The following is a 21,134-nucleotide window of genomic DNA, read 5'->3' as shown; positions in this document are numbered from 1 at the left end:
GCTATGACAGGAAAGTATTATCCGAACATCGACCGACGCACACCTGCATTTTCACACGCACGCATACACACAGATGCGAAGAAGAGAAATAAACCGAACAACTTTGTCCAATGCGCGCGTTGGGTGTGCGGCGGGGAGGGCGGCATGGGAAGGGCAGACACGGCGACGCCTCTCTCTATCTCAGTGAGACGTGCGCCATTCAGGCAGTTCCCCCTTCTTTTTTATTGCTTTCTTCACGTTTGTGTCTGCTACGCGTGTGCCCCAACGAAGAAAGGGGTGTGGGGGCAGTGTCCAGAAACGAGCACATATATGCATGTATAGAAGCGCCGTTGTTAGCATGAGATCGGCAGGTCCCTCATCACACACCACCGCCTCCCCCTTTTTCTTCGACCCGCCCCTTCCTCCTTGCCGTCTAGGACGGAGTGAGTGTGGAGGACACCCCTCAGTGCGTGGTGCCGCAGGGCCCAGTACACACCCCGCTCTCTATCTGTGTGTGTGTGTGTTTGGGAAAGCGATCCAGCCCCCCCCCCCCCCAACGCCTGCCAAGTGCCCCAGCCACCTCGGGTGGTGGCAGGGCCCCGCACCGACGACGTAGGGGAGGTCGGAGCGATGTATCGCTGCGGATGTCGCTGGTGAGGTTGTGGAGGGCGTGGCGTCGGAGCGGCGTGCGACGGCGGACACCTTTGTGCCACCCACGTGATGGGGGGGGCAGAGTGCCAGCGTGGCTCGAACACATCTCCCCTACCCCCTCCCGGTCCCTCACTCTGCCCAGCGGTGCAGGGAGCCTGCGCCACTCCCAAGGAGGGCGCGGCAGGTGGCGACCGGCGCAATGGGTGCGGCTGTGTAGAGCTTTGGACGGAGGCCGTACCCAGATGACTGGGTCGGCGCAGTGCTGTACCGCGTATGCCTACCGCTGCTTCGCGCCAGGCCATGTGGGCCGGTGTGACGGGGCCGGCTGGAGTGGAGTGGAGTGCAGCTCGCGTTGCAGGGGCAGAGGAAGGGGGCACACGCTGAAGGAAAAAAGAAAGTGCGAGCGTGCAAAACACGAGAGGGATGGCAGAGACGTGCTCTGGGTGGACTTCGTTAAGGCGCGCCCCCTTTTTATTATTGTTCTCGTGCAGCAACTGGGCTTCCACGCTCTCCTCGAGTTTTTTTCGCAACACTGCGTTTGGTGATATGCAGCAAACGCGGGCGTGTGCCGCGGTGTGCCTGCCCTGCCACAGCCGCGAGAGTTACCTCTTGCAGCGATGTGACTGTAACTGTTCAGCTATCGCGCACATTTGTGCGGACACGCTGTGCGACTACTCGTTCATGCGCACCTGCTCCTCCACGGATCGCACCATCCCCCCCTTTCTTCCTGTTTCGTTGATGCTGGCACGCCGCGAGCACGTACTCATGCAGACACGAAGAGACCACATACACGCATTTATACATCTACGGGCAAAGGGGAACACAGATACACACACGACCCCCCCAAGAAAAAAAAAGAAAACGCATTTTTCAAGTCGGTCAGCCATCAAAGTCCTTCTCTTCTTTGTCTCGGGTTGGTGTGACATTGCAAGTCTGCCGGCCTTCCTCGTTCTGCCTTGCCCTCTGTCCCTTCTGATCTGCTGCACATCCATCGACCACTTCAACCCTCATCCGTTCCCCCACCCCCACCCCCACCAGTACGGTTGTTTTTAGCTCTCATCGTTGTCCTCTCTTCTCCTGGTCGCAGCTGGAGGTAGCACAAGACGAGGTAAAGATCTGTTGACGGTCGAAGTACACGCGCAGGGACTGGCATACCCTTATACTCGGACAAGCGCACGCACTAGCGGACATACGATCGTGCATCCATTCATGAACCTTCATACGTAAGTGCCCCGTCATTTTCTTCGTCCGAAGTGGGCAACGATACGATTCCCACCGAAACGTGAAAAGATATTTGTATACCCTGAAAAGGATGGAATCTTTCTCCAGTGCCGTCGCAGCCGTTACGGTGACATCCCTCGCCCTTTCCGGAACCTTGATGGTTGTGGCGGCGCTTGTGCTGTTCATCGCAGCGCACCGCAACGACAACTATTCGTGGGTGGACCGGTCGTGGTCTATTCTACCGGTGGTGTACACGTGGATCCACGTATACTACACGCACCAGCAGGCACGCGGGGCTGCTGTGAGGCGCGCCGCGGGGCAGTCGTTCCCGCTGAGCACCGCAACCCTCTTTGGCCTTGTCATAACGGTGTGGGGGTGCCGCCTGACCTTCAACTTCTTCCGCCGCGGCGGGTACGCCCGTGGCGGCGAGGACTACCGGTGGAGTTACGTACACACGTGGCGCATCTTCTCCCGCTCGCCGGTCGTCTGGACGCTCTTCAACTTCTTCGTCATTTCCTCCTTTCAAACGTGGCTGCTGTGGGCCATCACACTGCCGGTCATGCAATTTCCAGCAACGCCGGCAACGGCGAAGGAGGTCACATTTGGAGTTCTGCTGGTGGCTCTCATTACCTTTGAGGCGATCTGCGACGAGCAGCAGTGGCGTTTTCAGTGCGCGAAGGTCCGCACGCCGCACCAGGCCCCTTACTGCTACGGGTTCTGCGTCACAGGTGTCTTCGGCTACAGCCGGCACCTAAACGTCTTCTGTGAGGCGTCTCTGTGGGTGATGTTGGCGGTGGCGGCGCACAGCTGTGGGACAGCGTCGATGGCGTGGTGGCAGTGGTCTGGGTGCACCCTGCTGGGGCTGCTCATCCTCTTTTCGACAGCAATGATCACGGAGCAGCTGACTGCTAAAAAGTACCCTGGCTACGCCGTATACCAGTCCATAACGCCCATGCTCTTCCCTTCCCTCTATTCGACAACAGGGAAGGTGCTGCTTGCGCTCAAGAAGATGGGGTAGCAGCCGCGTCATTTACCGTTTCCTCGAGGCTCTATCTCTTATTTCACGGCCGATGACGCTGGGGCCTATGCTGCTGCACTGGCCACGGCCAAGCGGCCCCTGACGACGCCCACCACCTCACCGGTGGCATCTCACTGTCCAGCACCCACTCTGTGGGAAAGCCAAAGACCCTGCAGCCTGCCCTCGGGCCCCGCTGGCGGGCTCCTCGGTATCGGCGGACAGGTATGGGCTGGCGCTGTGCCGAGGAGACTTGCCGTCATGATGATCACCTTTTTAGCAGCGCACAGCGAATCGTGTCGACGATTGCACACATGTCGGAGGACGAGATCCATACCCATCACACACACACACACACACACCACAAAAAAAAAAGAAAGCGCATGTGTGTGAAATGTGCGGCGTCTCCTGCATGCGACCGGGTGGGCCGATGCGGCGCAGATGCGGGAAGCGCGACGAGAGCACCCTCAAGTTGCACCACCGAGTCCTCCAGACTCCCATGTAAAGTGTCACCACACCGTATGACAGCATGCCGCGGCTTGAAGCGACCGAGGGCGAAACATGGCGCACAGGCAGGGCAGAGGGTCTCAGAGGGTCCTGACCTGCGGCTGGCCCACTTCCTCTCTGAGCTCCTCCTCCATTCACTTATATCCCCCCCCCCTGTGCCCGCACGACAGACGCCACTGCCTCCGGCCTCGAGCCGAACCCTGGACGGGGCCCGGGCGGATCAAGGCATGCAGTCCCGCCAGGTCCGCCTGGCGCCGATCACGCAACACGCACCCCGGGAGGGGACGGGGAAGAAGAGGGAGAGCCGGTGAGACGCGCGGCCCGGTCCGACGGCAGGCGGTTCGTCGTGGACGGCCAGGCCTTGGCCGTGGCGCAACAGTCGCAGGCGAGCTGTGGCTGTGTGTGCGTAGGCTTGCTGACTTGTTCGTGGAAGTGGAAGGGACACCCCAAAGAAACCCGAGAAAGTGCTGCTCACTTACGTCCAGAGCACACCCGCTTTTACGGTATGTGGAGAGGGTGTGTCGCACATGCTTCGCCGTCATGGTGAGCTATGAGTGTTATGTGTGTCGCCATGGCACCCGAACGACTTCGCCGAAGAGCGTATTTTTTTTTTTAGCCCTCAGCGCGCCGACCTGATGTCCATCATGCATTTTGGGGATTCCGCTTGCAGCTGGCAGCTGCAGTTGCTGCCGATGCTTCGCTGCCCCAGGGCCGTGCGTGTTCAGCGCCTCCTTTGTGGCTTTTGGTTGAATTACTCCGGGATTTCTCACCACATGACATGCTGCATGGCCTAATCGCCACCTCAGTCCCTCCAACCTGCTCCGCTGCTTTGGCGAACGGCGCGCAGAGCTAACAGCAAGACAGCAGATGAGTTTTTGCGCGCACTTTTTCAGGGCAATCATCAGACGCCTCCGCCACTTTTGAACACCCATGCTTCCATTTCATTTCGACCTTCGTGGTGTTCCCCGGACCCCCCCCGTGCCGCCACGTAGAATACTTTGTGCTCCTGCAATACTTAGGTGAAGAGCCATGTATGCGGCACTACACAACAACATCTGCATACCTCCGATCGCGCTCGCTCAGTCAAAAGCAGCGAAAAAAAGGCGGAATAACCAGATACAGAACAACATCAAATCCAGCTACACCTATAGCAAGCAACTCATCGACACCACCTCCCTCTGTGACAACAAAACTTGCACCGGAAATCCAATCAATTACTCTCACATCCGCCACGAGACGGTCTTTACAGCGACAAGAGCGTGAAGCAGCAATCAACGATCTTTAAAGACCTCGAAAGCCCTTATTCACATTCCCCCAGGGTCTCGAAGGTTGGTGCCTCATCCCACGCAAGTCCTTGTCCTCTTGTGCCAGAGCGCGCGCTGCCCCAGCCCCTGCCACTTCGCCGCTGCGCGAGGCGCATGCGCGTGATGAATACTATTCACATAGTTTCCTGTCAGTCCGAGCACTGCATGAGGTCATAGCATTTTCTCAACTCAGCTCACACTGACGCGGTGCTGTCGCGTGCGGAGGGCTTGTGTGCACGTTTGTGGGGGACAGGGCGACAGCGACGGCGCGGGCGGCAGCTTCATCTTGACCTGTCTGGCACCTGTCTTTACACCTGTCAGTGACAGAACACGCCCGAAAGTTCAAGAGAGACAACGACAGCGAGAGCGAGGGCGCTTCGCGAGTTCTGCCGCGCCAGCACCGCGGTGTCACTGCCGCCGTCTGAGCGCGCGCGTCCGCGTGGGGTGTCTCTGCCGCACAGCCTCTCTTCTAGGCCGCCGCACAACTCCCTTGGAATGGTGGGTGCCTCATCCCACGCAAGTCCTTGTCCTGTTGTGCCAGAGCGCGCGCTGCCCCAGCCCCTGCCACTTCGCCGCTGCGCGAGGCGCATGCACGTGATGAATACTATTCACATAGTTTCCTGTCAGTCCGAGCACTGCATGAGGTCATAGCATTTTCTCAACTCAGCTCACACTGACGCGGTGCGGGTGTTGCTGTGTGCGTGCGCGTGTGCGTGTGCCGCTGAATGATGCACTCATCTATGTTGGTCCAAACAGTTTGACTGGCGCATGAGAAGATACACATACAAATCACCTTTCGGCTGACGTGTGTGGCACGCACGCGTGCGCGGGCTGGTGTCGGCTGTCCTGCCGCGTGTGCTTGCGTGGGCTCGGAGCCCGTGCGTGGTGGCCCTGATGGAGAAACAATCCTTTTTGTGCGCGAGCGAGGCTATGAGCGCACATTTTGAGCCAACAAACAAAACTCAACAGGTCTGAGACGCTGCCACGCGCGTGCGCGCTGCCACTGCGCGGCGGCGCCGCCGCCGAGCTGCACGCTGCTGCGTGCGTGAACGGAGTGCATTGAGTCCCACCGCTCCCCACCAGTACGCGCGTGGGAGCATCAACTCTCCTAGATGCGGCGCGGCACCTTGTCGCGCCGCTTGCATCCTCACCGCTACCCCCTGCCACTTCGCCGCTGCGCGAGGCGCATGCGCGTGATGAATACTATTCACATAGTTTCCTGTCAGTCCGAGCACTGCATGAGGTCATAGCATTTTCTCAACTCAGCTCACACTGACGCGGTGCTGTCGCGTGCGGAGGGCTTGTGTGCACGTTTGTGGGGGACAGGGCGACAGCGACGGCGCGGGCGGCAGCTTCATCTTGACCTGTCTGGCACCTGTCTTTACACCTGTCAGTGACAGAACACGCCCGAAAGTTCAAGAGAGACAACGACAGCGAGAGCGAGGGCGCTTCGCGAGTTCTGCTGCGCCAGCACCGCGGTGTCACTGCCGCCGTCTGAGCGCGCGCGTCCGCGTGGGGTGTCTCTGCCGCACAGCCTCTCTTCTAGGCCGCCGCACAACTCCCTTGGAATGGTGGGTGCCTCATCCCACGCAAGTCCTTGTCCTGTTGTGCCAGAGCGCGCGCTGCCCCAGCCCCTGCCACTTCGCCGCTGCGCGAGGCGCATGCGCGTGATGAATACTATTCACATAGTTTCCTGTCAGTCCGAGCACTGCATGAGGTCATAGCATTTTCTCAACTCAGCTCACACTGACGCGGTGCGGGTGTTGCTGTGTGCGTGCGCGTGTGCGTGTGCCGCTGAATGATGCACTCATCTATGTTGGTCCAAACAGTTTGACTGGCGCATGAGAAGGTACACATACAAATCACCTTTCGGCTGACGTGTGTGGCACGCACGCGTGTTTGGGCCTGGTGTCGGCTGTCCTGCCGCGTGTGCTTGCGTGGGCTCGGAGCCCGTGCGTGGTGGCCCTGATGGAGAAACAATCCTTTTTGTGCGCGAGCGAGGCTATGAGCGCACATTTTGAGCCAACAAACAAAACTCAACAGGTCTGAGACGCTGCCACGCGCGTGCGCGCTGCCACTGCGCGGCGGCGCCGCCGCCGAGCTGCACGCTGCTGCGTGCGTGAACGGAGTGCATTGAGTCCCACCGCTCCCCACCAGTGCGCGCGTGGGAGCATCAACTCTCCTAGATGCGGCGCGGCACCTTGTCGCGCCGCTTGCATCCTCACCGCTACCCCCTGCCACTTCGCCGCTGCGCGAGGCGCATGCGCGTGATGAATACTATTCACATAGTTTCCTGTCAGTCCGAGCACTGCATGAGGTCATAGCATTTTCTCAACTCAGCTCACACTGACGCGGTGCGGGTGTTGCTGTGTGCGTGCGCGTGTGCGTGTGCCGCTGAATGATGCACTCATCTATGTTGGTCCAAACAGTTTGACTGGCGCATGAGAAGATACACATACAAATCACCTTTCGGCTGACGTGTGTGGCACGCACGCGTGTTTGGGCCTGGTGTCGGCTGTCCTGCCGCGTGTGCTTGCGTGGGCTCGGAGCCCGTGCGTGGTGGCCCTGATGGAGAAACAATCCTTTTTGTGCGCGAGCGAGGCTATGAGCGCACATTTTGAGCCAACAAACAAAACTCAACAGGTCTGAGACGCTGCCACGCGCGTGCGCGCTGCCACTGCGCGGCGGCGCCGCCGCCGAGCTGCACGCTGCTGCGTGCGTGAACGGAGTGCATTGAGTCCCACCGCTCCCCACCAGTACGCGCGTGGGAGCATCAACTCTCCTAGATGCGGCGCGGCACCTTGTCGCGCCGCTTGCATCCTCACCGCTACCCCCTGCCACTTCGCCGCTGCGCGAGGCGCATGCGCGTGATGAATACTATTCACATAGTTTCCTGTCAGTCCGAGCACTGCATGAGGTCATAGCATTTTCTCAACTCAGCTCACACTGACGCGGTGCGGGTGTTGCTGTGTGCGTGCGCGTGTGCGTGTGCCGCTGAATGATGCACTCATCTATGTTGGTCCAAACAGTTTGACTGGCGCATGAGAAGATACACATACAAATCACCTTTCGGCTGACGTGTGTGGCACGCACGCGTGTTTGGGCCTGGTGTCGGCTGTCCTGCTGCGTGTGCTTGCGTGGGCTCGGAGCCCGTGCGTGGTGGCGCTGATGGAGAAACAATCCTTTTTGTGCGCGAGCGAGGCTATGAGCGCACATTTTGAGCCAACAAACAAAACTCAACAGGTCTGAGACGCTGCCACGCGCGTGCGCGCTGCCACTGCGCGGCGGCGCCGCCGCCGAGCTGCACGCTGCTGCGTGCGTGAACGGAGTGCATTGAGTCCCACCGCTCCCCACCAGTACGCGCGTGGGAGCATCAACTCTCCTAGATGCGGCGCGGCACCTTGTCGCGCCGCTTGCATCCTCACCGCTACCCCCTGCCACTTCGCCGCTGCGCGAGGCGCATGCGCGTGATGAATACTATTCACATAGTTTCCTGTCAGTCCGAGCACTGCATGAGGTCATAGCATTTTCTCAACTCAGCTCACACTGACGCGGTGCTGTCGCGTGCGGAGGGCTTGTGTGCACGTTTGTGGGGGACAGGGCGACAGCGACGGCGCGGGCGGCAGCTTCATCTTGACCTGTCTGGCACCTGTCTTTACACCTGTCAGTGACAGAACACGCCCGAAAGTTCAAGAGAGACAACGACAGCGAGAGCGAGGGCGCTTCGCGAGTTCTGCTGCGCCAGCACCGCGGTGTCACTGCCGCCGTCTGAGCGCGCGCGTCCGCGTGGGGTGTCTCTGCCGCACAGCCTCTCTTCTAGGCCGCCGCACAACTCCCTTGGAATGGTGGGTGCCTCATCCCACGCAAGTCCTTGTCCTGTTGTGCCAGAGCGCGCGCTGCCCCAGCCCCTGCCACTTCGCCGCTGCGCGAGGCGCATGCGCGTGATGAATACTATTCACATAGTTTCCTGTCAGTCCGAGCACTGCATGAGGTCATAGCATTTTCTCAACTCAGCTCACACTGACGCGGTGCGGGTGTTGCTGTGTGCGTGCGCGTGTGCGTGTGCCGCTGAATGATGCACTCATCTATGTTGGTCCAAACAGTTTGACTGGCGCATGAGAAGGTACACATACAAATCACCTTTCGGCTGACGTGTGTGGCACGCACGCGTGTTTGGGCCTGGTGTCGGCTGTCCTGCCGCGTGTGCTTGCGTGGGCTCGGAGCCCGTGCGTGGTGGCCCTGATGGAGAAACAATCCTTTTTGTGCGCGAGCGAGGCTATGAGCGCACATTTTGAGCCAACAAACAAAACTCAACAGGTCTGAGACGCTGCCACGCGCGTGCGCGCTGCCACTGCGCGGCGGCGCCGCCGCCGAGCTGCACGCTGCTGCGTGCGTGAACGGAGTGCATTGAGTCCCACCGCTCCCCACCAGTACGCGCGTGGGAGCATCAACTCTCCTAGATGCGGCGCGGCACCTTGTCGCGCCGCTTGCATCCTCACCGCTACCCCCTGCCACTTCGCCGCTGCGCGAGGCGCATGCGCGTGATGAATACTATTCACATAGTTTCCTGTCAGTCCGAGCACTGCATGAGGTCATAGCATTTTCTCAACTCAGCTCACACTGACGCGGTGCGGGTGTTGCTGTGTGCGTGCGCGTGTGCGTGTGCCGCTGAATGATGCACTCATCTATGTTGGTCCAAACAGTTTGACTGGCGCATGAGAAGATACACATACAAATCACCTTTCGGCTGACGTGTGTGGCACGCACGCGTGTTTGGGCCTGGTGTCGGCTGTCCTGCCGCGTGTGCTTGCGTGGGCTCGGAGCCCGTGCGTGGTGGCCCTGATGGAGAAACAATCCTTTTTGTGCGCGAGCGAGGCTATGAGCGCACATTTTGAGCCAACAAACAAAACTCAACAGGTCTGAGACGCTGCCACGCGCGTGCGCGCTGCCACTGCGCGGCGGCGCCGCCGCCGAGCTGCACGCTGCTGCGTGCGTGAACGGAGTGCATTGAGTCCCACCGCTCCCCACCAGTACGCGCGTGGGAGCATCAACTCTCCTAGATGCGGCGCGGCACCTTGTCGCGCCGCTTGCATCCTCACCGCTACCCCCTGCCACTTCGCCGCTGCGCGAGGCGCATGCGCGTGATGAATACTATTCACATAGTTTCCTGTCAGTCCGAGCACTGCATGAGGTCATAGCATTTTCTCAACTCAGCTCACACTGACGCGGTGCTGTCGCGTGCGGAGGGCTTGTGTGCACGTTTGTGGGGGACAGGGCGACAGCGACGGCGCGGGCGGCAGCTTCATCTTGACCTGTCTGGCACCTGTCTTTACACCTGTCAGTGACAGAACACGCCCGAAAGTTCAAGAGAGACAACGACAGCGAGAGCGAGGGCGCTTCGCGAGTTCTGCCGCGCCAGCACCGCGGTGTCACTGCCGCCGTCTGAGCGCGCGCGTCCGCGTGGGGTGTCTCTGCCGCACAGCCTCTCTTCTAGGCCGCCGCACAACTCCCTTGGAATGGTGGGTGCCTCATCCCACGCAAGTCCTTGTCCTGTTGTGCCAGAGCGCGCGCTGCCCCAGCCCCTGCCACTTCGCCGCTGCGCGAGGCGCATGCGCGTGATGAATACTATTCACATAGTTTCCTGTCAGTCCGAGCACTGCATGAGGTCATAGCATTTTCTCAACTCAGCTCACACTGACGCGGTGCGGGTGTTGCTGTGTGCGTGCGCGTGTGCGTGTGCCGCTGAATGATGCACTCATCTATGTTGGTCCAAACAGTTTGACTGGCGCATGAGAAGGTACACATACAAATCACCTTTCGGCTGACGTGTGTGGCACGCACGCGTGCGCGGGCTGGTGTCGGCTGTCCTGCCGCGTGTGCTTGCGTGGGCTCGGAGCCCGTGCGTGGTGGCCCTGATGGAGAAACAATCCTTTTTGTGCGCGAGCGAGGCTATGAGCGCACATTTTGAGCCAACAAACAAAACTCAACAGGTCTGAGACGCTGCCACGCGCGTGCGCGCTGCCACTGCGCGGCGGCGCCGCCGCCGAGCTGCACGCTGCTGCGTGCGTGAACGGAGTGCATTGAGTCCCACCGCTCCCCACCAGTACGCGCGTGGGAGCATCAACTCTCCTAGATGCGGCGCGGCACCTTGTCGCGCCGCTTGCATCCTCACCGCTACCCCCTGCCACTTCGCCGCTGCGCGAGGCGCATGCGCGTGATGAATACTATTCACATAGTTTCCTGTCAGTCCGAGCACTGCATGAGGTCATAGCATTTTCTCAACTCAGCTCACACTGACGCGGTGCGGGTGTTGCTGTGTGCGTGCGCGTGTGCGTGTGCCGCTGAATGATGCACTCATCTATGTTGGTCCAAACAGTTTGACTGGCGCATGAGAAGATACACATACAAATCACCTTTCGGCTGACGTGTGTGGCACGCACGCGTGTTTGGGCCTGGTGTCGGCTGTCCTGCTGCGTGTGCTTGCGTGGGCTCGGAGCCCGTGCGTGGTGGCGCTGATGGAGAAACAATCCTTTTTGTGCGCGAGCGAGGCTATGAGCGCACATTTTGAGCCAACAAACAAAACTCAACAGGTCTGAGACGCTGCCACGCGCGTGCGCGCTGCCACTGCGCGGCGGCGCCGCCGCCGAGCTGCACGCTGCTGCGTGCGTGAACGGAGTGCATTGAGTCCCACCGCTCCCCACCAGTACGCGCGTGGGAGCATCAACTCTCCTAGATGCGGCGCGGCACCTTGTCGCGCCGCTTGCATCCTCACCGCTACCCCCTGCCACTTCGCCGCTGCGCGAGGCGCATGCGCGTGATGAATACTATTCACATAGTTTCCTGTCAGTCCGAGCACTGCATGAGGTCATAGCATTTTCTCAACTCAGCTCACACTGACGCGGTGCGGGTGTTGCTGTGTGCGTGCGCGTGTGCGTGTGCCGCTGAATGATGCACTCATCTATGTTGGTCCAAACAGTTTGACTGGCGCATGAGAAGATACACATACAAATCACCTTTCGGCTGACGTGTGTGGCACGCACGCGTGTTTGGGCCTGGTGTCGGCTGTCCTGCTGCGTGTGCTTGCGTGGGCTCGGAGCCCGTGCGTGGTGGCGCTGATGGAGAAACAATCCTTTTTGTGCGCGAGCGAGGCTATGAGCGCACATTTTGAGCCAACAAACAAAACTCAACAGGTCTGAGACGCTGCCACGCGCGTGCGCGCTGCCACTGCGCGGCGGCGCCGCCGCCGAGCTGCACGCTGCTGCGTGCGTGAACGGAGTGCATTGAGTCCCACCGCTCCCCACCAGTACGCGCGTGGGAGCATCAACTCTCCTAGATGCGGCGCGGCACCTTGTCGCGCCGCTTGCATCCTCACCGCTACCCCCTGCCACTTCGCCGCTGCGCGAGGCGCATGCGCGTGATGAATACTATTCACATAGTTTCCTGTCAGTCCGAGCACTGCATGAGGTCATAGCATTTTCTCAACTCAGCTCACACTGACGCGGTGCTGTCGCGTGCGGAGGGCTTGTGTGCACGTTTGTGGGGGACAGGGCGACAGCGACGGCGCGGGCGGCAGCTTCATCTTGACCTGTCTGGCACCTGTCTTTACACCTGTCAGTGACAGAACACGCCCGAAAGTTCAAGAGAGACAACGACAGCGAGAGCGAGGGCGCTTCGCGAGTTCTGCTGCGCCAGCACCGCGGTGTCACTGCCGCCGTCTGAGCGCGCGCGTCCGCGTGGGGTGTCTCTGCCGCACAGCCTCTCTTCTAGGCCGCCGCACAACTCCCTTGGAATGGTGGGTGCCTCATCCCACGCAAGTCCTTGTCCTGTTGTGCCAGAGCGCGCGCTGCCCCAGCCCCTGCCACTTCGCCGCTGCGCGAGGCGCATGCGCGTGATGAATACTATTCACATAGTTTCCTGTCAGTCCGAGCACTGCATGAGGTCATAGCATTTTCTCAACTCAGCTCACACTGACGCGGTGCGGGTGTTGCTGTGTGCGTGCGCGTGTGCGTGTGCCGCTGAATGATGCACTCATCTATGTTGGTCCAAACAGTTTGACTGGCGCATGAGAAGATACACATACAAATCACCTTTCGGCTGACGTGTGTGGCACGCACGCGTGTTTGGGCCTGGTGTGAAGGCTGCTGCCTGGGAGCAGCCGAGTATGTTGGCGGCGGGCCCTATGGACGGCGGTGTGGGGGTAGGATGAGGGCGGGGGTGGCAGGTGGGTGAGGGGGGAGGGTGGCGGGGCCAAAGGGCCGGCGGGGGAACGACGCGCGCTCAGCACCGGGAGGGGAAAAAGGGCGCGCGGCGAGCGGCCCGCAAAAAGCCGCCCCGGGCGTGGCGAAAGGTGGCGGGGAGAAATTGATGAACTACAAATCCCAAGAAGCGTCCTTGCGAAACAACGGGATGTCGACCTCCACAACAACGGCCTCGCCGCACAGCACACAGTCCTGCTTCGCAAGCTGGTGAACGTCGCTGATGCCGTCGAGTACGTGCGGCGCAATGCCCTCGTCAGCCAAGAACGTCTCGAGGCCACCGATGGACTCGAGCCGCGACACAGCGCAGACCTCGTGCACGACATGACCGCAGTTGGGGTACACAAAGTACGGCGTGCTGCTCTGCAGCAGTGTGCGGTGGCAGAGTGGACAGCGCTGGCTCGCCGTGATGTATCCAAACTGTTCGCGCGCCTGCCGCAGGTCCTTCTTCACCTCCTCGGCGGTCTGGTACACCTCGTCCTGCGTTCGGCTAAGCTGCCGCTTCTGATCCGCGTAGGCGTCGAAGTACTCGCAGATGACGTCCCGAAAATCGTCGATGAGATTCACGTCCTCGATCTTACGGAGGACATCCTCAGTGCGGAGAACGCCACCGGATTCCTGCACGACCGCGAGGGCCGCGGCAACGTTGTGGCTGGCGAGCGCCTGCTCCGCAGTAAGCATCCACAGTTGGTGGAGCTCGTCGTTGCGAACTTTCCCGACAAGTCCGCGCAGCGTGTCTTCGGCGGCGACAAGACCCGGCAGCACATCCTTGTCCTCCGACCGTGCGGCCACGCTAGCGTCCTCGTCAGCGTTGCCGCTGCCGCTGTTGCGTCGCTCGTGAGGCACGTACAGGGCGGTAGTGACGGCGTCGCGGTAGAGATGCATGTGTTTGTATAGGGCCACTGCGGCGGTCGTGCAGCCGTGCTTCAGGCACATGCGCAGTGCGTACCCCGTGTCGAGGAAGAGCGAGGTGCTGATAAAGTCGTCGAGTCGCACGGCATCGTGCGTCTGCGCAAGCAGGCGGGCGTAGTAGTTATGCACTGCACCCGAAGAGCAGTCGTAGCGGTGAATGCACTGATCGAGCAGCACCACCACCTGATGCTCCGTGTTGTCGGCCACCTCGTTCATGGAGATATCATAGCGCACAAACGACGGCATCAGCCGCTCCATCTGCAGAGGAAGCACCCGGCCCGCCCGCGCTTCCTTGGTGAGCGCACGCAGCAGCGCCGTTGTCAGGGCCACCGGTCGATGCTGGATCAGTACGGACGTAAACTCGTACCAGGGCTGCAGACGGGCAGCAGAGCCGTGGCACGCGCCGAGGACCTTGACAGCCTCGTCGAACTGCTGCTGGACGATGTGGGAGGCGACAACGTAGCGTGTGCGTTGCATTGCCTTGGCGAATATCAACGCGCTCTCGGGCCGACCCTGCTCCTCCAGCAGGCGCAACACAAGCTCATACACCGCGTTCTCCTTCAGGAAGACGCCGCACTGCTCCACTGTGCTCAGCAGGAACTTGTGAAAATCCGCCTCGGCGGCGGCGGACGCCGGGGCACTGCGCGCGATCTGGTCGAGCTTCGCAAGCATGAGAATCACAAACATGCTCGTCAGCTGCGGCGCCCAGTCGTCCAGCGAAGCGAGATGCGACAGCAGAAACTGGAAGCGAGCCTCCACAAACGCGGTGCGCACGTTCGTGTTGCGGTATGTCGTCAACAGCGCGTAGATGTCCTCGAACCAGTCACACTTGGCGAACTGGGCAATGGCGTGGCGAGTGGCTCCGCAGTCGAGGAAGAACTGGCCGCGGCGAAACAGACAGAGATTGCGCTGAGTGTCCGAGTAGAAGGCAAGGCGGCACGCCGCATCCATGTAGCGCTTGCGCACCGCCAAGGACGCCTGCGCGTCACGTCCGCGCTCGAGAAAGAGGCGCCACTGCTGGTGCGCCTCGTCCTCAATGAGCACCTCCCAGAGATGCGTGCGGCTGAAGAGGTAAAATCGGCGCGCCTCGGCGTCGTGGATGACGCCGCACAGCTCAGAGGACGGCGGCGGCGATGCCCGGAACGGGTCGAAGCGGATCCGCTGTGCCACTTCAGCAGGTAGCGGCGGTGCGAAGCGCTCCGCCGCGCCGCCGCCATCCGCAGGACTGCGCCACGACGCTCCCGGAGGTTGATGTAGCACAATGCACCGCCGCGGGTAGAGCACAATCATGTGAAACGCTGTCGGGACCACTGCGATGGGGACGGCCGACGGCGGCCGCGCGGCCCTGTCCACTCCAGCCCCGGCTGCGCCCGTGCTGTCTGCGACTTTAGCGAGCGAGAACGACTGCTCATTCACGCGCGCCCCCGCCTCACCCACAGAGGGCACCGATGTCTCGGAGACGGATGAAGTTCGAAAGAGCAGCCGCTCGTTTTCGTCCACCATGTCAGTCGAGACGTCGCGGTCGAACAGCCCATGAACCACACCAGCGGCGCTATTCCACACGTACGACTGCGGCGCGGCGGCATACGAACGACGGTAGAGAAGCACCCGCCCGTTCGCTTCGGGCGCCGAGGCGGAGCCTGCGTACAGGGGCACCGTTTGCGTGCGCAGCTTGACGGTGCCGGAACGGAGTGCGTGAAACAGAGGCGCCGGAGCGGCAATGCTGCTGCTGTGTGCTTCGTGCAGATTGATGGCTGTCGAAATGAGAAGAACGCAGCCGCCGGCCCCCGTCGCCGCGAACGCGATGGAGCGGATCGGGAAGGCACAGCTTGCTGGAGACGGCAGCGACCACACCAGCACAGCTCGCATCTTCAGTCGGTTGGGGTTACTGCTGCTGACGCATATGTGCAGAGCAAAGATGGCACTGCCCTTGTTCACCCCCATCAAGTAGCTCCACTCGGCCGCGCCAGCTGTTGACGACCCTTGCGTCGTGAAAGCAGACACTGCACGGGCTGCCAACACTTCCGGGTTGTCGTCGGCTGCTACCCCATAGCTGTCCTGTGGGAGCCAACCAACGCACTCACCGACGACGACATCCTGAGATCCTTGCGCAACGGTACCGAGAACGTCCGTCGCTTGTAGCTGAGTGGTGGCGCACATGCGCGCGTCGAACGTGTTCTGCACGCTTACCTCACCGTCAGAAGCAGTAACCACAACGTAGGTGCCCTGGGGATGCACAAAGACCTTGTGAGGGTTACGCACGAGTGTGCGGAGCAGCACGCGGTCCTCTTCAGCGTCGCGCACCTCCAGCCGCCCACTGCGGCGCAGCACCGCCAAAACACCACCCTGGCAATCGGCATCCTCGATAGCGTCCTGGCTATCAGAGAGGGGGTATGAGACAAGTTCGAAATGCGGTGCGACGGGGTCATGCAAGGCTTCAACATGACTCCGGTTGTTAGGTGGCACCGCTTGCGCCATTGCCGTCCTCTGCACCGCTGCCGCGTGTGTGCTGTGGACGTTCCGATTTGCGTCGATGTGACTTGTTTGAGAACACCTCTCGGTGCAGGCTCCTCTCGCAGGCGTGACTGCCCGTGGGGTACGCGCCGCCTCTTCTGGCTGGCAGCGCCACCGCAGGACACACGCGGCGACTGCACAAACGGAGAGACACGGCTACGAAGGTGCCTTGAGTACAACCTCCAAAGCTGAGCAGCCGAGCTCACACACCAAACGGGCAGCCGCAAAGCCGGAGTGCGCGAACAGCGAGCAAGCCCTTGCGATACGGACTCCACAGAGAAGAGGCGGACTCGCGAGCAATATGTGCCGCTGCAATACCAGAGAGAGTAGCAAGGCTCACACACGTACCACCTACGACAGAGAAGTCTTCACCACCGCTTACTCAAATAAACGCACCCACTTGAGTGCTCACTGCACCGATACGTATTCTGCCGTGTGCACTCAACAGTCTGGTGAAGCCCCGTAACGCAAATTCGTCAAACCAAAAAGTGGAGTGAAGAAGCAAACATTAGAGGAAGCAAAGGACGTGCCATAGGTTCAGCCATTAATATTAGTGATGCGCAGATCGCGACATACGTGGTCCGGCCGACCACTTCGCTGACATCACATTCTCCCGATACCGGGACAGAGAAGACTCCACTGATTTTCATATCAACCCTCCTCAAGAAAAACCGACATCGTTCAGCATCGCCGTCGCCGCTGCACAGCAGCCACAAAAAGGCACTACAGTTCCAATTAATCAATCTTCCTCTAGGATACTCTATCCTACGATACCAAGCCACACAGACAAAAACACATACAAAACCTCATAACAAAACCTGCACCGCGTCAGTGTGAGCTGAGTTGAGAAAATGCTATGACCTCATGCAGTGCTCGGACTGACAGGAAACTATGTGAATAGTATTCATCACGCGCATGCGCCTCGCGCAGCGGCGAAGTGGCAGGGGGTAGCGGTGAGGATGCAAGCGGCGCGACAAGGTGCCGCGCCGCATCTAGGAGAGTTGATGCTCCCACGCGCGTACTGGTGGGGAGCGGTGGGACTCAATGCACTCCGTTCACGCACGCAGCAGCGTGCAGCTCGGCGGCGGCGCCGCCGCGCAGTGGCAGCGCGCACGCGCGTGGCAGCGTCTCAGACCTGTTGAGTTTTGTTTGTTGGCTCAAAATGTGCGCTCATAGCCTCGCTCGCGCACAAAAAGGATTGTTTCTCCATCAGGGCCACCACGCACGGGCTCCGAGCCCACGCAAGCACACGCGGCAGGACAGCCGACACCAGCCCGCGCACGCGTGCGCGCCACACACGTCAGCCGAAAGGTGATTTGTATGTGTACCTTCTCATGCGCCAGTCAAACTGTTTGGACCAACATAGATGAGTGCATCATTCAGCGGCACACGCACACGCGCACGCACACAGCAACACCCGCACCGCGTCAGTGTGAGCTGAGTTGAGAAAATGCTATGACCTCATGCAGTGCTCGGACTGACAGGAAACTATGTGAATAGTATTCATCACGCGCATGCGCCTCGCGCAGCGGCGAAGTGGCAGGGGGTAGCGGTGAGGATGCAAGCGGCGCGACAAGGTGCCGCGCCGCATCTAGGAGAGTTGATGCTCCCACGCGCGTACTGGTGGGGAGCGGTGGGACTCAATGCACTCCGTTCACGCACGCAGCAGCGTGCAGCTCGGCGGCGGCGCCGCCGCGCAGTGGCAGCGCGCACGCGCGTGGCAGCGTCTCAGACCTGTTGAGTTTTGTTTGTTGGCTCAAAATGTGCGCTCATAGCCTCGCTCGCGCACAAAAAGGATTGTTTCTCCATCAGGGCCACCACGCACGGGCTCCGAGCCCACGCAAGCACACGCGGCAGGACAGCCGACACCAGCCCGCGCACGCGTGCGCGCCACACACGTCAGCCGAAAGGTGATTTGTATGTGTATCTTCTCATGCGCCAGTCAAACTGTTTGGACCAACATAGATGAGTGCATCATTCAGCGGCACACGCACACCCAGGAGAGCTGCTTGCAACGGCTAACAGGTGTAGTTCTAGCGGCAATATACACGGGCACGGAGAGGGATTGCTGACCCTCACGCCCAGGGAATTCCGCGGGTCATGCTACTTGAAGAGGATTTGTAGTACAGGAATGCACCGCGTGGCAGTCGGACCAGTAGTGGTATTCGCACCCCTTCCAATACGAGCATCACCGCCTTGTTGCAGTGGTCGGATGAGGTGTGCACGCGCGATAATGTTGTAAGGGAAACGGAAAAGATGGAGTGACTCTTGAGAATAATAGCTGGCAATGCGAATGCTAAGCAGGTGTTTGCAATTTTAGCTGTAACGCCGCACTCCCGGATGAGGAGTGGGTGTGGAGGACACCCCTCAGTGCGTGGTGCCGTAGGGCCCAGCACACACCCCGCTCTCTATCTGTGTGTGTGTGTGTGTTTGGGAAAGCGATCCAGCCCCCCCCCCCCCCCCAAACCCCTGCCAAGTGCCTCAGCCACCTCGGGTGGTGGCAGGGCCCCGCACCGACGACGTAGGGGAGGTCGGAGCGATGTATCGCTGCGGATGTCGCTGGTGAGGTTGTGGAGGGCGTGGCGTCGGAGCGGCGTGCGACGGCGGACACCTTTGTGCCACCCACGTGATGGGGGGGCAGAGTGCCAGCGTGGCTCGAACACATCTCCCCTACCCCCTCCCGGTCCCTCACTCTGCCCAGCGGTGCAGGGAGTCTGCGCCACTCCCAAGGAGGGCGCGGCAGGTGGCGACCGGCGCAGTGGGTGCGGCTGTGTAGAGCTTTGGACGGAGGCCGTACCCAGATGACTGGGTCGGCGCAGTGCTGTACCGCGTATGCCTACCGCTGCTTCGCGCCAGGCCATGTGGGCCGGTGTGACGGGGCCGGCTGGAGTGGAGTGGAGTGCAGCTCGCGTTGCACGGGCCGAGGAAGGGGGTACACGCTGATACAAAAGAAGCAAAGTATCTAATCGATAACGGAGCAGCACAGAGTTTTATAGCAGGGCCACGAGGATGAGGATGATGACGATGAGCAGGATAGAGGGCAGATGTGCCTGCATGAAGCGGCTGACGCTGATGTAGCGACCGCGCGTCATCATCCCAATCGCGATGCTCACCATCCCCATGTGCTGCTTCTTGAGCTGCTGCTCGTTCATCGACGCCGCCACGAAAGAGTGGCAGTTGTTTGTGAAAAAGTTGTACACCTCAGTCTGGCGGAAGTGGCTGATGGTGGACATGAGGGCAGCATCGTACGCGGCCACCTCACGCTTCACCGCCTCCTCTCTCTCTGCCGAGTTCTGCTGATCGGCGTTGTAGAAGGACGGGATGTAGTCGCGGGAGACGTCCCAGTACTTGACGGGGTTGCCGAACAGCATGCGGTCTTGCCCAATTCGGTACGCCCCTTGGAAGTCATAGATGCGGCCCTGGCTGTCGCATACGGCGGTGTGACCCACGAACGGCAGAATCCACGAGAGGACCGGAATAGGCGACCAAACAATGCAGAACGGGTAGCGCTCACGCACGGGGTCGATGGCAGGTGGCAGTTGCACGGGCGTGTCTGCCTTGAATCTTGTACGCGATTCCATTGGTGGATTCGATCGTGTCTCGTGACGGGAACTCTTTGGTGCAGCGATGCGGCAGACGAGCTGTCCAGGGCAAAAAACAAAACGACGACGAGACAGCGGGGGAGCTTGTGCGCACGTCTGTGAAGCTGAAGGGAAAAGGAATATATAGAAAAGAGGCGACACACGCCGACGAATCGACGAGGTGGGTGCGGTGAGGGGGGAGGGGAACACCGCTGCAAAGTAGAGCGCTGGGGAAAGAGCTGCATCGAACACGCGTGGAGCACAGAAGAGTGGCAACAGCAATAGTGGCGGAGAGAGGACGAGGGACAAGGAAGCTCGACTGCTCCTCACGAGTGGCATGGAGGGGCTCGCATGGACAGCGGAGAAGGCAGTGCGTTGAACGCTGCCCAAGAGGGACCGAAGCACCTTGCACAGTTCCGTGTGGTGTGCTGTGCAACAAGTCGGCACCAGTGGCCATGCGTGGAGGCGGTGTGGTTCACAGACAGACATTCGCAAACCAACACGCGAAACCGAGGGGAGGAAGAGACGCCTACCAACGACACACGAGAATTCCGATTCAGCAGATGCACATCTAGTGTCTAACAAAGGCAAAGAGGGAGCTGTAGGCGCACCAACAGAGGAAAATAATGCACGATCGCGACGTGGCAGCCGACACCACGCGCACAAGACAAGCTGGATGCGACGCGGCAGACGGGCAACACAGACATGGCCGTGAACATGAGAGCACATCAGCACGCGCACGTACGCGGACACACACCGCCTCATTGTACACGTAGCCTCGCGTGCGTGCTACGAGGAAGCAAGCGAGTGCTAGGAGGATGTACATGCCAACAACTAGCGGCACAAGGAGCAGGAACCCCCGATGATCGCGCAGGATGCGCCAGATGTTGGAATGTAGCCGCTGAAGATTGCCATGCTCACACCCCACACGCAGTTGTTCGTAGCACCTTCGCGATGTACCCTCTCTTGTTGCGCGTTGACCGTGGCAGCAAGAAAGACGTAGCAATCGTTTGTTAGGCGCCGATACACCTGAAGCTGTGCAACGTGAGCGGCCACCTCAAGAGCAGAGTCGTAAGCCTAGACCTGGCTCTGCGTCGCATCGGTGTCAGTGGGTCGGTTTTGGACGACGTCTTCGTAGAGCGACGGAACACACACGCGAGAGATAACCGAGTACTTGACCGGGTTAGCGCACATG

The 21,134-nt window shown here is 60.4% G+C and overlaps 3 protein-coding genes and 61 non-coding genes across 109 annotated transcripts; 54 read left to right on the top strand and 10 right to left on the bottom strand.

Annotated features, from left to right (window-relative positions):
• Positions 1-1,942: 1,942 nt before the first annotated feature.
• Positions 1,943-2,869, top strand: LMJF_27_0920 (hypothetical protein; the record flags this gene model as incomplete). Its single annotated transcript, XM_003721850.1, has 1 exon — positions 1,943-2,869. One exon carries the CDS (start codon positions 1,943-1,945, stop codon positions 2,867-2,869), a length of 927 nt encoding a protein of 308 aa, XP_003721898.1.
• A 1,924-nt stretch (positions 2,870-4,793) lies between these two features.
• On the top strand, positions 4,794-4,883 carry LM27Cs1C1.14. Of its 2 annotated transcripts, none has more exons than XR_002460948.1 (1): positions 4,794-4,883. It is a non-coding gene; the product is annotated as a C/D snoRNA (small nucleolar RNA). The 2 variants fall into 2 exon arrangements; XR_002460949.1 differs by having other exon boundaries at positions 4,796-4,883.
• Positions 4,884-4,966: 83 nt separating this feature from the next.
• On the top strand, positions 4,967-5,032 carry LM27Cs1H1.5. Its single transcript, XR_002460954.1, has one exon. It is a non-coding gene; the product is annotated as an H/ACA-like snoRNA (small nucleolar RNA).
• A 121-nt stretch (positions 5,033-5,153) lies between these two features.
• Positions 5,154-5,222, top strand: LM27Cs1H2.5. 2 transcript variants are annotated; one of them, XR_002460946.1, is made up of 1 exon: positions 5,154-5,222. It is a non-coding gene; the product is annotated as an H/ACA-like snoRNA (small nucleolar RNA). The 2 variants fall into 2 exon arrangements; XR_002460947.1 differs by having other exon boundaries at positions 5,157-5,222.
• Positions 5,223-5,267: 45 nt separating this feature from the next.
• LM27Cs1C1.15 lies at positions 5,268-5,357 on the top strand. Of its 2 annotated transcripts, none has more exons than XR_002460944.1 (1): positions 5,268-5,357. It is a non-coding gene; the product is annotated as a C/D snoRNA (small nucleolar RNA). The 2 variants fall into 2 exon arrangements; XR_002460945.1 differs by having other exon boundaries at positions 5,271-5,357.
• Positions 5,358-5,398: 41 nt separating this feature from the next.
• LM27Cs1C2.12 lies at positions 5,399-5,484 on the top strand. 2 transcript variants are annotated; one of them, XR_002460942.1, is made up of 1 exon: positions 5,399-5,484. It is a non-coding gene; the product is annotated as a C/D snoRNA (small nucleolar RNA). The 2 variants fall into 2 exon arrangements; XR_002460943.1 differs by having other exon boundaries at positions 5,401-5,484.
• Positions 5,485-5,564: 80 nt separating this feature from the next.
• Positions 5,565-5,655, top strand: LM27Cs1C3.8. 2 transcript variants are annotated; one of them, XR_002460940.1, is made up of 1 exon: positions 5,565-5,655. It is a non-coding gene; the product is annotated as a C/D snoRNA (small nucleolar RNA). The 2 variants fall into 2 exon arrangements; XR_002460941.1 differs by having other exon boundaries at positions 5,567-5,655.
• A 69-nt stretch (positions 5,656-5,724) lies between these two features.
• On the top strand, positions 5,725-5,793 carry LM27Cs1H3.8. The gene has a single exon (XR_002460962.1). It is a non-coding gene; the product is annotated as an H/ACA-like snoRNA (small nucleolar RNA).
• A 73-nt stretch (positions 5,794-5,866) lies between these two features.
• LM27Cs1C1.13 lies at positions 5,867-5,956 on the top strand. Of its 2 annotated transcripts, none has more exons than XR_002460938.1 (1): positions 5,867-5,956. It is a non-coding gene; the product is annotated as a C/D snoRNA (small nucleolar RNA). The 2 variants fall into 2 exon arrangements; XR_002460939.1 differs by having other exon boundaries at positions 5,869-5,956.
• Positions 5,957-6,039: 83 nt separating this feature from the next.
• On the top strand, positions 6,040-6,105 carry LM27Cs1H1.4. The gene has a single exon (XR_002460953.1). It is a non-coding gene; the product is annotated as an H/ACA-like snoRNA (small nucleolar RNA).
• A 121-nt stretch (positions 6,106-6,226) lies between these two features.
• On the top strand, positions 6,227-6,295 carry LM27Cs1H2.4. Of its 2 annotated transcripts, none has more exons than XR_002460936.1 (1): positions 6,227-6,295. It is a non-coding gene; the product is annotated as an H/ACA-like snoRNA (small nucleolar RNA). The 2 variants fall into 2 exon arrangements; XR_002460937.1 differs by having other exon boundaries at positions 6,230-6,295.
• Positions 6,296-6,340: 45 nt separating this feature from the next.
• Positions 6,341-6,430, top strand: LM27Cs1C1.12. Of its 2 annotated transcripts, none has more exons than XR_002460934.1 (1): positions 6,341-6,430. It is a non-coding gene; the product is annotated as a C/D snoRNA (small nucleolar RNA). The 2 variants fall into 2 exon arrangements; XR_002460935.1 differs by having other exon boundaries at positions 6,343-6,430.
• Positions 6,431-6,471: 41 nt separating this feature from the next.
• Positions 6,472-6,557, top strand: LM27Cs1C2.5. 2 transcript variants are annotated; one of them, XR_002460932.1, is made up of 1 exon: positions 6,472-6,557. It is a non-coding gene; the product is annotated as a C/D snoRNA (small nucleolar RNA). The 2 variants fall into 2 exon arrangements; XR_002460933.1 differs by having other exon boundaries at positions 6,474-6,557.
• Positions 6,558-6,638: 81 nt separating this feature from the next.
• On the top strand, positions 6,639-6,729 carry LM27Cs1C3.7. 2 transcript variants are annotated; one of them, XR_002460930.1, is made up of 1 exon: positions 6,639-6,729. It is a non-coding gene; the product is annotated as a C/D snoRNA (small nucleolar RNA). The 2 variants fall into 2 exon arrangements; XR_002460931.1 differs by having other exon boundaries at positions 6,641-6,729.
• Positions 6,730-6,798: 69 nt separating this feature from the next.
• LM27Cs1H3.9 lies at positions 6,799-6,867 on the top strand. Its single transcript, XR_002460963.1, has one exon. It is a non-coding gene; the product is annotated as an H/ACA-like snoRNA (small nucleolar RNA).
• Positions 6,868-6,940: 73 nt separating this feature from the next.
• On the top strand, positions 6,941-7,030 carry LM27Cs1C1.11. Of its 2 annotated transcripts, none has more exons than XR_002460928.1 (1): positions 6,941-7,030. It is a non-coding gene; the product is annotated as a C/D snoRNA (small nucleolar RNA). The 2 variants fall into 2 exon arrangements; XR_002460929.1 differs by having other exon boundaries at positions 6,943-7,030.
• Positions 7,031-7,071: 41 nt separating this feature from the next.
• On the top strand, positions 7,072-7,157 carry LM27Cs1C2.11. 2 transcript variants are annotated; one of them, XR_002460926.1, is made up of 1 exon: positions 7,072-7,157. It is a non-coding gene; the product is annotated as a C/D snoRNA (small nucleolar RNA). The 2 variants fall into 2 exon arrangements; XR_002460927.1 differs by having other exon boundaries at positions 7,074-7,157.
• An 81-nt stretch (positions 7,158-7,238) lies between these two features.
• LM27Cs1C3.6 lies at positions 7,239-7,329 on the top strand. Of its 2 annotated transcripts, none has more exons than XR_002460924.1 (1): positions 7,239-7,329. It is a non-coding gene; the product is annotated as a C/D snoRNA (small nucleolar RNA). The 2 variants fall into 2 exon arrangements; XR_002460925.1 differs by having other exon boundaries at positions 7,241-7,329.
• Positions 7,330-7,398: 69 nt separating this feature from the next.
• Positions 7,399-7,467, top strand: LM27Cs1H3.7. The gene has a single exon (XR_002460961.1). It is a non-coding gene; the product is annotated as an H/ACA-like snoRNA (small nucleolar RNA).
• Positions 7,468-7,540: 73 nt separating this feature from the next.
• LM27Cs1C1.10 lies at positions 7,541-7,630 on the top strand. 2 transcript variants are annotated; one of them, XR_002460922.1, is made up of 1 exon: positions 7,541-7,630. It is a non-coding gene; the product is annotated as a C/D snoRNA (small nucleolar RNA). The 2 variants fall into 2 exon arrangements; XR_002460923.1 differs by having other exon boundaries at positions 7,543-7,630.
• Positions 7,631-7,671: 41 nt separating this feature from the next.
• LM27Cs1C2.10 lies at positions 7,672-7,757 on the top strand. Of its 2 annotated transcripts, none has more exons than XR_002460920.1 (1): positions 7,672-7,757. It is a non-coding gene; the product is annotated as a C/D snoRNA (small nucleolar RNA). The 2 variants fall into 2 exon arrangements; XR_002460921.1 differs by having other exon boundaries at positions 7,674-7,757.
• Positions 7,758-7,838: 81 nt separating this feature from the next.
• Positions 7,839-7,929, top strand: LM27Cs1C3.11. Of its 2 annotated transcripts, none has more exons than XR_002460918.1 (1): positions 7,839-7,929. It is a non-coding gene; the product is annotated as a C/D snoRNA (small nucleolar RNA). The 2 variants fall into 2 exon arrangements; XR_002460919.1 differs by having other exon boundaries at positions 7,843-7,929.
• Positions 7,930-7,998: 69 nt separating this feature from the next.
• On the top strand, positions 7,999-8,067 carry LM27Cs1H3.6. The gene has a single exon (XR_002460960.1). It is a non-coding gene; the product is annotated as an H/ACA-like snoRNA (small nucleolar RNA).
• Positions 8,068-8,140: 73 nt separating this feature from the next.
• LM27Cs1C1.9 lies at positions 8,141-8,230 on the top strand. Of its 2 annotated transcripts, none has more exons than XR_002460916.1 (1): positions 8,141-8,230. It is a non-coding gene; the product is annotated as a C/D snoRNA (small nucleolar RNA). The 2 variants fall into 2 exon arrangements; XR_002460917.1 differs by having other exon boundaries at positions 8,143-8,230.
• Positions 8,231-8,313: 83 nt separating this feature from the next.
• On the top strand, positions 8,314-8,379 carry LM27Cs1H1.3. The gene has a single exon (XR_002460952.1). It is a non-coding gene; the product is annotated as an H/ACA-like snoRNA (small nucleolar RNA).
• Positions 8,380-8,500: 121 nt separating this feature from the next.
• LM27Cs1H2.3 lies at positions 8,501-8,569 on the top strand. 2 transcript variants are annotated; one of them, XR_002460914.1, is made up of 1 exon: positions 8,501-8,569. It is a non-coding gene; the product is annotated as an H/ACA-like snoRNA (small nucleolar RNA). The 2 variants fall into 2 exon arrangements; XR_002460915.1 differs by having other exon boundaries at positions 8,504-8,569.
• Positions 8,570-8,614: 45 nt separating this feature from the next.
• LM27Cs1C1.8 lies at positions 8,615-8,704 on the top strand. 2 transcript variants are annotated; one of them, XR_002460912.1, is made up of 1 exon: positions 8,615-8,704. It is a non-coding gene; the product is annotated as a C/D snoRNA (small nucleolar RNA). The 2 variants fall into 2 exon arrangements; XR_002460913.1 differs by having other exon boundaries at positions 8,617-8,704.
• A 41-nt stretch (positions 8,705-8,745) lies between these two features.
• Positions 8,746-8,831, top strand: LM27Cs1C2.4. 2 transcript variants are annotated; one of them, XR_002460910.1, is made up of 1 exon: positions 8,746-8,831. It is a non-coding gene; the product is annotated as a C/D snoRNA (small nucleolar RNA). The 2 variants fall into 2 exon arrangements; XR_002460911.1 differs by having other exon boundaries at positions 8,748-8,831.
• An 81-nt stretch (positions 8,832-8,912) lies between these two features.
• LM27Cs1C3.5 lies at positions 8,913-9,003 on the top strand. 2 transcript variants are annotated; one of them, XR_002460908.1, is made up of 1 exon: positions 8,913-9,003. It is a non-coding gene; the product is annotated as a C/D snoRNA (small nucleolar RNA). The 2 variants fall into 2 exon arrangements; XR_002460909.1 differs by having other exon boundaries at positions 8,915-9,003.
• A 69-nt stretch (positions 9,004-9,072) lies between these two features.
• Positions 9,073-9,141, top strand: LM27Cs1H3.5. Its single transcript, XR_002460959.1, has one exon. It is a non-coding gene; the product is annotated as an H/ACA-like snoRNA (small nucleolar RNA).
• A 73-nt stretch (positions 9,142-9,214) lies between these two features.
• LM27Cs1C1.7 lies at positions 9,215-9,304 on the top strand. 2 transcript variants are annotated; one of them, XR_002460906.1, is made up of 1 exon: positions 9,215-9,304. It is a non-coding gene; the product is annotated as a C/D snoRNA (small nucleolar RNA). The 2 variants fall into 2 exon arrangements; XR_002460907.1 differs by having other exon boundaries at positions 9,217-9,304.
• Positions 9,305-9,345: 41 nt separating this feature from the next.
• On the top strand, positions 9,346-9,431 carry LM27Cs1C2.9. 2 transcript variants are annotated; one of them, XR_002460904.1, is made up of 1 exon: positions 9,346-9,431. It is a non-coding gene; the product is annotated as a C/D snoRNA (small nucleolar RNA). The 2 variants fall into 2 exon arrangements; XR_002460905.1 differs by having other exon boundaries at positions 9,348-9,431.
• An 81-nt stretch (positions 9,432-9,512) lies between these two features.
• Positions 9,513-9,603, top strand: LM27Cs1C3.4. Of its 2 annotated transcripts, none has more exons than XR_002460902.1 (1): positions 9,513-9,603. It is a non-coding gene; the product is annotated as a C/D snoRNA (small nucleolar RNA). The 2 variants fall into 2 exon arrangements; XR_002460903.1 differs by having other exon boundaries at positions 9,515-9,603.
• A 69-nt stretch (positions 9,604-9,672) lies between these two features.
• On the top strand, positions 9,673-9,741 carry LM27Cs1H3.4. The gene has a single exon (XR_002460958.1). It is a non-coding gene; the product is annotated as an H/ACA-like snoRNA (small nucleolar RNA).
• Positions 9,742-9,814: 73 nt separating this feature from the next.
• LM27Cs1C1.6 lies at positions 9,815-9,904 on the top strand. 2 transcript variants are annotated; one of them, XR_002460900.1, is made up of 1 exon: positions 9,815-9,904. It is a non-coding gene; the product is annotated as a C/D snoRNA (small nucleolar RNA). The 2 variants fall into 2 exon arrangements; XR_002460901.1 differs by having other exon boundaries at positions 9,817-9,904.
• Positions 9,905-9,987: 83 nt separating this feature from the next.
• On the top strand, positions 9,988-10,053 carry LM27Cs1H1.2. The gene has a single exon (XR_002460951.1). It is a non-coding gene; the product is annotated as an H/ACA-like snoRNA (small nucleolar RNA).
• A 121-nt stretch (positions 10,054-10,174) lies between these two features.
• LM27Cs1H2.2 lies at positions 10,175-10,243 on the top strand. 2 transcript variants are annotated; one of them, XR_002460898.1, is made up of 1 exon: positions 10,175-10,243. It is a non-coding gene; the product is annotated as an H/ACA-like snoRNA (small nucleolar RNA). The 2 variants fall into 2 exon arrangements; XR_002460899.1 differs by having other exon boundaries at positions 10,178-10,243.
• Positions 10,244-10,288: 45 nt separating this feature from the next.
• LM27Cs1C1.5 lies at positions 10,289-10,378 on the top strand. 2 transcript variants are annotated; one of them, XR_002460896.1, is made up of 1 exon: positions 10,289-10,378. It is a non-coding gene; the product is annotated as a C/D snoRNA (small nucleolar RNA). The 2 variants fall into 2 exon arrangements; XR_002460897.1 differs by having other exon boundaries at positions 10,291-10,378.
• Positions 10,379-10,419: 41 nt separating this feature from the next.
• Positions 10,420-10,505, top strand: LM27Cs1C2.3. 2 transcript variants are annotated; one of them, XR_002460894.1, is made up of 1 exon: positions 10,420-10,505. It is a non-coding gene; the product is annotated as a C/D snoRNA (small nucleolar RNA). The 2 variants fall into 2 exon arrangements; XR_002460895.1 differs by having other exon boundaries at positions 10,422-10,505.
• An 80-nt stretch (positions 10,506-10,585) lies between these two features.
• Positions 10,586-10,676, top strand: LM27Cs1C3.3. Of its 2 annotated transcripts, none has more exons than XR_002460892.1 (1): positions 10,586-10,676. It is a non-coding gene; the product is annotated as a C/D snoRNA (small nucleolar RNA). The 2 variants fall into 2 exon arrangements; XR_002460893.1 differs by having other exon boundaries at positions 10,588-10,676.
• A 69-nt stretch (positions 10,677-10,745) lies between these two features.
• Positions 10,746-10,814, top strand: LM27Cs1H3.3. The gene has a single exon (XR_002460957.1). It is a non-coding gene; the product is annotated as an H/ACA-like snoRNA (small nucleolar RNA).
• A 73-nt stretch (positions 10,815-10,887) lies between these two features.
• LM27Cs1C1.4 lies at positions 10,888-10,977 on the top strand. 2 transcript variants are annotated; one of them, XR_002460890.1, is made up of 1 exon: positions 10,888-10,977. It is a non-coding gene; the product is annotated as a C/D snoRNA (small nucleolar RNA). The 2 variants fall into 2 exon arrangements; XR_002460891.1 differs by having other exon boundaries at positions 10,890-10,977.
• A 41-nt stretch (positions 10,978-11,018) lies between these two features.
• On the top strand, positions 11,019-11,104 carry LM27Cs1C2.8. 2 transcript variants are annotated; one of them, XR_002460888.1, is made up of 1 exon: positions 11,019-11,104. It is a non-coding gene; the product is annotated as a C/D snoRNA (small nucleolar RNA). The 2 variants fall into 2 exon arrangements; XR_002460889.1 differs by having other exon boundaries at positions 11,021-11,104.
• An 81-nt stretch (positions 11,105-11,185) lies between these two features.
• On the top strand, positions 11,186-11,276 carry LM27Cs1C3.10. 2 transcript variants are annotated; one of them, XR_002460886.1, is made up of 1 exon: positions 11,186-11,276. It is a non-coding gene; the product is annotated as a C/D snoRNA (small nucleolar RNA). The 2 variants fall into 2 exon arrangements; XR_002460887.1 differs by having other exon boundaries at positions 11,190-11,276.
• Positions 11,277-11,345: 69 nt separating this feature from the next.
• Positions 11,346-11,414, top strand: LM27Cs1H3.2. Its single transcript, XR_002460956.1, has one exon. It is a non-coding gene; the product is annotated as an H/ACA-like snoRNA (small nucleolar RNA).
• A 73-nt stretch (positions 11,415-11,487) lies between these two features.
• On the top strand, positions 11,488-11,577 carry LM27Cs1C1.3. Of its 2 annotated transcripts, none has more exons than XR_002460884.1 (1): positions 11,488-11,577. It is a non-coding gene; the product is annotated as a C/D snoRNA (small nucleolar RNA). The 2 variants fall into 2 exon arrangements; XR_002460885.1 differs by having other exon boundaries at positions 11,490-11,577.
• Positions 11,578-11,618: 41 nt separating this feature from the next.
• LM27Cs1C2.7 lies at positions 11,619-11,704 on the top strand. 2 transcript variants are annotated; one of them, XR_002460882.1, is made up of 1 exon: positions 11,619-11,704. It is a non-coding gene; the product is annotated as a C/D snoRNA (small nucleolar RNA). The 2 variants fall into 2 exon arrangements; XR_002460883.1 differs by having other exon boundaries at positions 11,621-11,704.
• Positions 11,705-11,785: 81 nt separating this feature from the next.
• LM27Cs1C3.9 lies at positions 11,786-11,876 on the top strand. 2 transcript variants are annotated; one of them, XR_002460880.1, is made up of 1 exon: positions 11,786-11,876. It is a non-coding gene; the product is annotated as a C/D snoRNA (small nucleolar RNA). The 2 variants fall into 2 exon arrangements; XR_002460881.1 differs by having other exon boundaries at positions 11,790-11,876.
• Positions 11,877-11,945: 69 nt separating this feature from the next.
• LM27Cs1H3.1 lies at positions 11,946-12,014 on the top strand. Its single transcript, XR_002460955.1, has one exon. It is a non-coding gene; the product is annotated as an H/ACA-like snoRNA (small nucleolar RNA).
• A 73-nt stretch (positions 12,015-12,087) lies between these two features.
• Positions 12,088-12,177, top strand: LM27Cs1C1.2. Of its 2 annotated transcripts, none has more exons than XR_002460878.1 (1): positions 12,088-12,177. It is a non-coding gene; the product is annotated as a C/D snoRNA (small nucleolar RNA). The 2 variants fall into 2 exon arrangements; XR_002460879.1 differs by having other exon boundaries at positions 12,090-12,177.
• An 83-nt stretch (positions 12,178-12,260) lies between these two features.
• On the top strand, positions 12,261-12,326 carry LM27Cs1H1.1. The gene has a single exon (XR_002460950.1). It is a non-coding gene; the product is annotated as an H/ACA-like snoRNA (small nucleolar RNA).
• Positions 12,327-12,447: 121 nt separating this feature from the next.
• LM27Cs1H2.1 lies at positions 12,448-12,516 on the top strand. 2 transcript variants are annotated; one of them, XR_002460876.1, is made up of 1 exon: positions 12,448-12,516. It is a non-coding gene; the product is annotated as an H/ACA-like snoRNA (small nucleolar RNA). The 2 variants fall into 2 exon arrangements; XR_002460877.1 differs by having other exon boundaries at positions 12,451-12,516.
• A 45-nt stretch (positions 12,517-12,561) lies between these two features.
• On the top strand, positions 12,562-12,651 carry LM27Cs1C1.1. 2 transcript variants are annotated; one of them, XR_002460874.1, is made up of 1 exon: positions 12,562-12,651. It is a non-coding gene; the product is annotated as a C/D snoRNA (small nucleolar RNA). The 2 variants fall into 2 exon arrangements; XR_002460875.1 differs by having other exon boundaries at positions 12,564-12,651.
• A 41-nt stretch (positions 12,652-12,692) lies between these two features.
• Positions 12,693-12,778, top strand: LM27Cs1C2.6. Of its 2 annotated transcripts, none has more exons than XR_002460872.1 (1): positions 12,693-12,778. It is a non-coding gene; the product is annotated as a C/D snoRNA (small nucleolar RNA). The 2 variants fall into 2 exon arrangements; XR_002460873.1 differs by having other exon boundaries at positions 12,695-12,778.
• Positions 12,779-13,046: 268 nt separating this feature from the next.
• On the bottom strand, positions 13,047-16,322 carry LMJF_27_0910 (conserved hypothetical protein; the record flags this gene model as incomplete). Its single annotated transcript, XM_003721849.1, has 1 exon — positions 13,047-16,322. One exon carries the CDS (start codon positions 16,320-16,322, stop codon positions 13,047-13,049), a length of 3,276 nt encoding a protein of 1,091 aa, XP_003721897.1.
• Positions 16,323-17,183: 861 nt separating this feature from the next.
• Positions 17,184-17,273, bottom strand: LM27Cs1C1.17. Of its 2 annotated transcripts, none has more exons than XR_002460870.1 (1): positions 17,184-17,273. It is a non-coding gene; the product is annotated as a C/D snoRNA (small nucleolar RNA). The 2 variants fall into 2 exon arrangements; XR_002460871.1 differs by having other exon boundaries at positions 17,184-17,271.
• A 73-nt stretch (positions 17,274-17,346) lies between these two features.
• LM27Cs1H3.11 lies at positions 17,347-17,415 on the bottom strand. The gene has a single exon (XR_002460965.1). It is a non-coding gene; the product is annotated as an H/ACA-like snoRNA (small nucleolar RNA).
• Positions 17,416-17,484: 69 nt separating this feature from the next.
• On the bottom strand, positions 17,485-17,575 carry LM27Cs1C3.2. Of its 2 annotated transcripts, none has more exons than XR_002460868.1 (1): positions 17,485-17,575. It is a non-coding gene; the product is annotated as a C/D snoRNA (small nucleolar RNA). The 2 variants fall into 2 exon arrangements; XR_002460869.1 differs by having other exon boundaries at positions 17,485-17,573.
• Positions 17,576-17,655: 80 nt separating this feature from the next.
• LM27Cs1C2.1 lies at positions 17,656-17,741 on the bottom strand. 2 transcript variants are annotated; one of them, XR_002460866.1, is made up of 1 exon: positions 17,656-17,741. It is a non-coding gene; the product is annotated as a C/D snoRNA (small nucleolar RNA). The 2 variants fall into 2 exon arrangements; XR_002460867.1 differs by having other exon boundaries at positions 17,656-17,739.
• A 41-nt stretch (positions 17,742-17,782) lies between these two features.
• LM27Cs1C1.16 lies at positions 17,783-17,872 on the bottom strand. 2 transcript variants are annotated; one of them, XR_002460864.1, is made up of 1 exon: positions 17,783-17,872. It is a non-coding gene; the product is annotated as a C/D snoRNA (small nucleolar RNA). The 2 variants fall into 2 exon arrangements; XR_002460865.1 differs by having other exon boundaries at positions 17,783-17,870.
• A 73-nt stretch (positions 17,873-17,945) lies between these two features.
• Positions 17,946-18,014, bottom strand: LM27Cs1H3.10. The gene has a single exon (XR_002460964.1). It is a non-coding gene; the product is annotated as an H/ACA-like snoRNA (small nucleolar RNA).
• A 69-nt stretch (positions 18,015-18,083) lies between these two features.
• Positions 18,084-18,174, bottom strand: LM27Cs1C3.1. 2 transcript variants are annotated; one of them, XR_002460862.1, is made up of 1 exon: positions 18,084-18,174. It is a non-coding gene; the product is annotated as a C/D snoRNA (small nucleolar RNA). The 2 variants fall into 2 exon arrangements; XR_002460863.1 differs by having other exon boundaries at positions 18,084-18,172.
• An 80-nt stretch (positions 18,175-18,254) lies between these two features.
• LM27Cs1C2.2 lies at positions 18,255-18,340 on the bottom strand. 2 transcript variants are annotated; one of them, XR_002460860.1, is made up of 1 exon: positions 18,255-18,340. It is a non-coding gene; the product is annotated as a C/D snoRNA (small nucleolar RNA). The 2 variants fall into 2 exon arrangements; XR_002460861.1 differs by having other exon boundaries at positions 18,255-18,338.
• Positions 18,341-19,348: 1,008 nt separating this feature from the next.
• LMJF_27_0900 (conserved hypothetical protein) lies at positions 19,349-19,939 on the bottom strand (the record flags this gene model as incomplete). The annotated part of the gene is made up of 1 exon (XM_003721848.1): positions 19,349-19,939. One exon carries the CDS (start codon positions 19,937-19,939, stop codon positions 19,349-19,351), a length of 591 nt encoding a protein of 196 aa, XP_003721896.1.
• Positions 19,940-21,134: the final 1,195 nt, after the last annotated feature.

Source organism: Leishmania major, chromosome 27, assembly GCF_000002725.2.
Source record: "Leishmania major strain Friedlin complete genome, chromosome 27".
NCBI classification, from domain to species: domain Eukaryota; phylum Euglenozoa; class Kinetoplastea; order Trypanosomatida; family Trypanosomatidae; genus Leishmania; species Leishmania major.
The sequence above is the reverse complement of the archived record's forward strand: the minus strand, read 5'-3'. Positions and strand labels throughout refer to the sequence as shown.